The sequence below is a fragment of the Oncorhynchus masou genome, chromosome 13 (assembly GCF_036934945.1).
Source record: "Oncorhynchus masou masou isolate Uvic2021 chromosome 13, UVic_Omas_1.1, whole genome shotgun sequence".
Taxonomy (NCBI): Eukaryota; Metazoa; Chordata; class Actinopteri; order Salmoniformes; family Salmonidae; genus Oncorhynchus; species Oncorhynchus masou.
Genome location: NC_088224.1, coordinates 89062085 through 89068568, shown reverse-complemented (window position 1 = coordinate 89068568; position 6484 = coordinate 89062085). Strand labels below are relative to the sequence as shown.

The following is a 6484-nucleotide window of genomic DNA, read 5'->3' as shown; positions in this document are numbered from 1 at the left end:
ACTCATCCCCCCCCTCTCTCTCTCTCTTTCTGTCTGTCTGTTTGTCTGTCTATTTGTCTGTCTCACCAGGATAAGGTTTTCTGTTGCCAGGTAGGGCAGAGGTAGAACAAGGTGTTGTGTTTCAGATGTATGGTTCCTTTGAAACAACAGGTGTCTGTGTTGTATGATGTATCTCTTCATTGAAAGCACTTTTTGATCATGTCTTTCTGTCTACAGAGTGTTCTGTCCGCAAGGTCTTGGTTTGGTCTCTCTCCAACAGGTGACGGAACTCACCCAGTCTTCAACCTTGTCTCTCTCCAGGTGATGAGCCTGTGTGGTTGGCTGTGGCTGCTCTACTGTCTCCATGTCCCTGGGTGTGTCTGGGGTCTGGATGGAGGTGGAGAGGGGGCTTGTCGGCTGATAGCTAAGCCTGTCTCCGGCAGTGTTTATCGGGCAGGAGATGTGGTCATTGGGGGCCTGTTCCCCATCCATGTGGAAGCCCCTCTACCAGAGCAGGAGTTCAGGAGCATTAAGGGATATTCTACCTGTACAATGTACGCAGCTTGTGTGATAGCAGGTTTTTGTCATTGTGTTTTCCCTTGAAGGTAATGTGTATTCAGCTACCTCCTATCTCTCCGTTTCTTCCTTTCTTCTGTCTGTCAGTTTCAAACAGCGTGCTTACCGCTGGCTCCAGACTATGATCTTTGCTGTGGAGGAGATTAACCGTGACCCAGCCCTCCTGCCTAACCTCACCCTGGGGTTCCTGGCATCTGACACATGCCGGACAGAGGGCATCACCCTGGGGGCAGCACTAGCCATGGTGACCGGCAAGGAGGCCTCCGTGGTGGGCACAGAGTGTGGCACAACTCCTGAGGTTCCCGTCATCATCGGGGATGCCCACTCCTCAGCCTCCATGGTCGTGGCACAGACCCTTGGGCCGTTTGATTTACCCATGGTGAGGCAGGGGTTGGATTACAGGTTGGGATAAGATGATGACTCTTTTCACAATACATTTCAATCTCTATCTAGATTTCGCTCTCTCTAACGTTTACTTTCCTTCTCCCTCTGCTCTCTGCAATTTATAAAATACAATTAATCTCTCTCTGTCTCTCACTGTCTCTTTCACGTCCTCTCTCTCTCACTCTCTTCTCTCCCAGGTGAGTTACTTTGCCACCTGTGCGTGTTTGAGTGACAACTGGAGGTACCCCTCATTCTTCCGTACTGTACCCAGCGATGCCTTCCAGGCTCGGGGCATGGCCAAGCTGCTGCGTCTGCTGAGATGGGTGTGGGTGGGACTGGTGTCAGAGGATGATGATTATGGCAAGTTTGGGGTTCAGCTGCTTCTCCAAGAGCTCCAGGGATCTGGGGTGTGTGTCGCTTACTCCGAGGTCCTCCCCAAGGTACGACCTCACTCTGATGATCTGACAGTATACTCTCTCTTTTACTCAATTTTTCTCTCTCTCTTTTACTCTGACTCCCTCTCTCTTCTTATATAATAGAAACACTCTCTCTGATTTTCTCTGACACTCTTCCCTTTCTCTCACTGATGGTCATCCCCAAGTTACCGTCTAAGAGAAAGATCAGGCACATTGCGGACACCATCAGAGGATCTACTGCCAGAGTGGTGGTGGCATTTGTAGGATTCACAGGTCATTCAGGGGTGAGCAGTTACCAGTCAGAGTATTGTTAATGATTTGTAAAACAGCTGTATCAGTGTCCTTGTGTCTTACTGTGTCTTGATTCACTTTATAGACACAATAATTTCCATATTGATAATCCTGCATTTCATCTTGACTATCTAGATCTTTTTAACGATTTCATTCTCCAGGCCCTGATGGAAGAGGTTGTCCGTCAGAACATTACAGATAAGCAGTGGATTGCCTCAGAGTCCTGGGTCACCTACTCTACTATCGCCTCCCCGAAAAACCTGCCCTCTCTTGCCGGGACAATCGGTTTTGCACTGAAGAAAGCTGATATTCCCGGCTTGGGGCCTTTCCTAACACGCCTCCATCCAGACGGGGACTACCAGAAGTCTGACCCCTTCCTGAGAGATTTGTGGGAAGAGATGTTTGGGTGTTCTATGGGAGCTGACCCCAGCGTGACACTGCCGTCCAGGCGACAGTGTACGGGGTCAGAGGTCATACGTGAGGGAGACTTTACACCTACATTTCTGTTTTTTGTCCAAATTCCCAATGTTATATCAGTAAAATAAAGTGTCCATCCTAGGTGAGGGGGAGAGCCAGTATGCTGACGTGTCTCAGCTGAGAGCCAGCTATAATGTGTACAAGGCTGTGTACGCCATCGCCTACGCCATACAGGATATGATGGCCTGTCGACCAGGGGACGGAGTCTTTAATGGTGGACAGTGCCCTGATATCAGGAAGCTTCAGCCCAGCCAGGTGAGAATAACATGTTGATCTGTTTTCAAGTTAAGAATACTAATGTTTCCAGTCAGGATACAGTGAAAACACTTTGTAAGGTTTGAATACAAAAGAACAAAAGCCACAACTGGTTCTAACTCTTAATCCTGTTCCAATGCCCTTTTCTCTTTGAGATTGTTCATTATCTGAGGGGAGTGAACTTCAGTACTCCTGTGGGGGAATCTTTCCACTTCGACATGAATGGTGATCCGCCTGCCTCTTATGACATCATCAACTGGCATGTGACCCCCGAGGGGACGGCAGAGTTTGTCCAGGTCGGACATTTTCTGTCCTCTGAGGGATCGGACGACCAGTTTCACATCGACATGGATAAAGTGGTGTGGGGTGGGGGCAGCGGAGATGAGGTGAGAACTATTCAGTTTGGTGTCATTGAGGCAGAGTGGAGTGTTTGTGTGAATCACGGCCAAATTTGATATAGCTTGGATTCTAAACAGACACTTCAGTGATGCCTCTTGCACTGATATGTAGTGCCTTAGAATGCTGAGCCACTCAGGGGGAGCATGATACAGAATGTGAGATATTTGTGTGTTCATATTCCTGACATAGTCCCCAGAGGGGCCCAGCAAGCCTGCCTGTCTGTGAAATAACTATGATAATAGTAATGATAATGATGATGATGATAACTTCTTCCTCTCCCCCCTCTGGTAGGTCCTTGTGTCTGTATGCAGTGCTGACTGTCCCCCTGGTACCAGGCATGCGGTACAGAAGGGGAGGCCTGTGTGCTGCTTTGACTGTCTGTCCTGTGCAGAGGGGGAGATCAGCAACACAACAGGTAGTCTATCAACGGTTCTGATTCCAATTCATATATTTCCTCAATCCTGATTGGTCCTGATTTGGACTCCTCATTCTTCTTCCTTCTCTATCAGGGTCAGTTGAGTGTTTTAGGTGTCCAGAGCGGTTCTGGTCCAACCCTGATCGTACGGCCTGCATCCCCCAGCTGGTGGACTTCCTCTCCTACAGCGACACCATGGGCATCATCCTGTCTGTCATCTCAGTTTCCGGGGCAACACTCACAGCCGGTGCCCTGGCCACCTTCCTCTACCACCGTCACACGGCCCTGGTGAGTTGAATCATATGATCATATATAGAGGTACTGGACAGAGATGAGATTGTGTCATATAAGAATGGGATTTTTGACATGTGATTGTCTAAATTATCTTTCTCTGTCTCGTTCCAGGTGAAAGCCAACAACTCTGAGCTCAGCTTCCTGCTCCTTCTGTCGCTCAAGCTCTGCTTCCTGTGTGCTCTGGTTTTCATTGGTCAGCCGAACCCGTGGACGTGCATGCTGAGACACACCCTGTTTGGTATAAGCTTTGTGTTCTGCATCTCCTGTCTGCTCAGCAGGACTGTGGTGGTGCTGGTGGCCTTCAGGGCCACTCTGCCTGGAGAGAACCTGATGAGATACTTCAGCCCCACCCAGCAGAGGATGGGTATCTCACTCTGCACACTCATCCAGGTGAACATCTGGTTTTTACTGTATTCTATGGGAATGTAGTTCTTTCCTTCATTGACAATATTATTTATTTTCAAGATAACTCATTAAGATAACTCAAGATAACTAGTTTTCCATCCACTTCCGTTCCCTTACACAGGTGCTGATCTGTGTGCTGTGGCTGGCCTTAGCTCCACCCCGACCTGTTGAGAGGAGGGGCAGAGAGGGTCGGGGCCCGAGGGTCATCCTGGAGTGTGAAGTGGGCTCTGTGGTCGGCTTCTCTCTGGTGCTCGGCTACATCGGCCTGCTGGCCTCCCTCTGTCTCCTCTTAGCCTTCCTGGCCAGGAAACTCCCAGACAACTTCAACGAGGCCAAGTTCATCACCTTCAGCATGCTGATCTTCTGTGCCGTGTGGATCTCCTTCATCCCTGCCTACGTCAGCTCTCCTGGGAAGTACACAGTAGCTGTAGAGATCTTTGCCATCCTGGCCTCCAGCTTTGGGCTGCTGTTCTGTCTGTTTGCTCCAAAGTGTTACATCATCCTTCTGAGACCAGAGAGAAACACCAAGAAACACATGATGTCCAAATAGGAACCACCAAGAAACACATGATGTCCAATGAGAAACCACCAAGAAACACATGATGTCCAATTAGAAACCACCAAGAAACACATAATGTCCAATTAGAAACCACCAAGAAACACATCATGGAGAAAAATGTACTTAAACATACTCACATCATGATTTAGGGCTCGTTGACATTCATTTCAACATGGCAATGTCCATTCTTTTTGGAAACATTAATTTCCTGCAAAACCTTCACTATATTACTTTGTTAATATTAGTGTGTGTTCTTATAAAGTGTCAGAAATAAACACGTCTATATGAACAATACCAATAAAGATTACGTAGTGTCTACTCATGCTGGAAGAGTTAGTATTGAGTCTGACACACAGAACCTACAGACCCCCTACACATGATTCCTTCGTCACCCAGTCAGTGTGAGTGTGTTTATGTGTGTGTGTGTGTGTGTGTGTGTGTGTGTGTGTGTGTGAGTGCATATGAGTGTATCTGTCCCTCATCGTATAACAAAATGAAAACAGACACATTCCACTGTCTGCTTACCCACTGTGGGAACCTCTCCACTCCCCATCACTCCCTCTTCACACTGTCTGCTTACCCACTGTGGGAACCTCTCCACTCCCCATCACTCCCTCTTTATACCCAACAAGACTCAAGGCTGTAATCACTGCCAATGGTGCTTCGACAAAGTACTCAGGAAAGGGTCTGAATAATTATGTAAAGGTGATATTTTAGTTTTTTTTATTTTGTATAAATTTGCATACCTTTCTAAAAAAATATTTTTGCTTTGTCATTGTGGGGTTTTGTGTGTAGATTGATGATAGAAAAAAGCAATTTAGTCATTTTTAGAATGAGGCTGGAATGCGACAAAACGTTGAAAAAGTCAAGGGGCCTGAATACTTTCTGAATACACTGTATGTTCTCATATTTCCAGAGTTGCTGGAGGGCATTGGAAACTCATGTATGTATTTGTGACACCATATATTCTACATTTTGTGGAAGAACATGAACTGCTTTGGAGGCACATAGTTGCAGGGAATGACAAACACATTTAATGTAGACCTAATACGGATTGTGTTCTTGAAGTTTTGTCAGGACGGAGCTGTTTTTGCTGCACATTGTGTTGCAGCCATCTGTGTCTAGATCAATGCAGTTTGTTGTCATGAAGAAACCTGAACAAGGCATTGGCAAAGGTTAGTGAATCAGCAGCTGGAATGATTATTACATCCCAAGTGATCTACAGTTGCAATGCTGGAGTGGCATTTGGATGTGTGTCCATCACATCGGCCAGTGTCACACCTCCGCATCTGCGGTGAAAGGTGGCAGAGCTAGAGGGGTGTTTGTCAGACCATGAGACCATGAGACATCCCGAAAACTTTATTAGACCAGTTAGGTTAGTTGAGAACAAGTTCTCATTCACAAATGCAACCTGGCCAAAATAAAGAAAAGCAGTGCGATACAATTAACAACACAGAGTTACACATGGAATAAACAAACATACAGTCAGTAATACAATATAAAGAGTCTATATACAATGTGTGCAAATGAGGTAGGATAAGGGAGGTAAGGCAATAAATAAGCAGTAGTGGCGAAATAATTACAATATTGCAATTAAACATTGGAGTGATAGATGTGCACAAGATGCGTGTGCAAATAGAGATACTTGGGTGCAAAGAAGCAAAATAAATAAAATAAATAACAATATGGGGATGAGGTAGTTGGATGGGCTATTTGAGATGAGCTATGTACAGGTGCAGTGATCTGTGAGCTGTTCTGACAGCTAGTGCTTAAAGCTAGTGAGGTGAGATGTGAGTCTTCAGCTTCAGTGACTTTTGCAGTTCGTTCTAGTCATTGGCAGCAGAGAGAACTGGAAGGAAATACGACCAAAGGAGGAATTGACTTTGGGGGTGACCAGTGAGATATACCTGCTGGTATATATATACACAGTATATATATATATATATATTTATATATATATATATATATATACAGTATTGTATTGTAACAATGTACAAATAGTTAAAGTACACAAGAGAAAATAAATAAGCATAA

General features: G+C 45.9%; 1 protein-coding gene across 1 annotated transcript; it reads left to right on the top strand.

Annotated features, from left to right (window-relative positions):
* Positions 1–303: 303 nt before the first annotated feature.
* LOC135551576 (extracellular calcium-sensing receptor-like) lies at positions 304–4441 on the top strand. The gene is made up of 11 exons (XM_064982782.1): positions 304–533; positions 643–934; positions 1137–1379; positions 1541–1639; positions 1808–2123; positions 2206–2378; positions 2534–2764; positions 3069–3192; positions 3287–3480; positions 3598–3876; positions 4013–4441. Exons 1-11 carry the CDS (start codon positions 304–306, stop codon positions 4439–4441), a joined length of 2610 nt encoding a protein of 869 aa, XP_064838854.1.
* Positions 4442–6484: the final 2043 nt, after the last annotated feature.

Excerpts from the sequence above, each read along its gene's own strand:
- LOC135551576 (XM_064982782.1), top strand. The coding sequence starts at position 304 with ATGAGCCTGTGTGGTTGGCTGTGGCTGCTCTACTGTCTCCATGTCCCT. Across the intron at positions 935-1,136 it reads GGCCGTTTGATTTACCCATG|GTGAGTTACTTTGCCACCTG; the intron begins GTGAGGCAGGGG and ends CTTCTCTCCCAG. Across the intron at positions 2,124-2,205 it reads TACGGGGTCAGAGGTCATAC|GTGAGGGGGAGAGCCAGTAT; the intron begins GTGAGGGAGACT and ends TGTCCATCCTAG.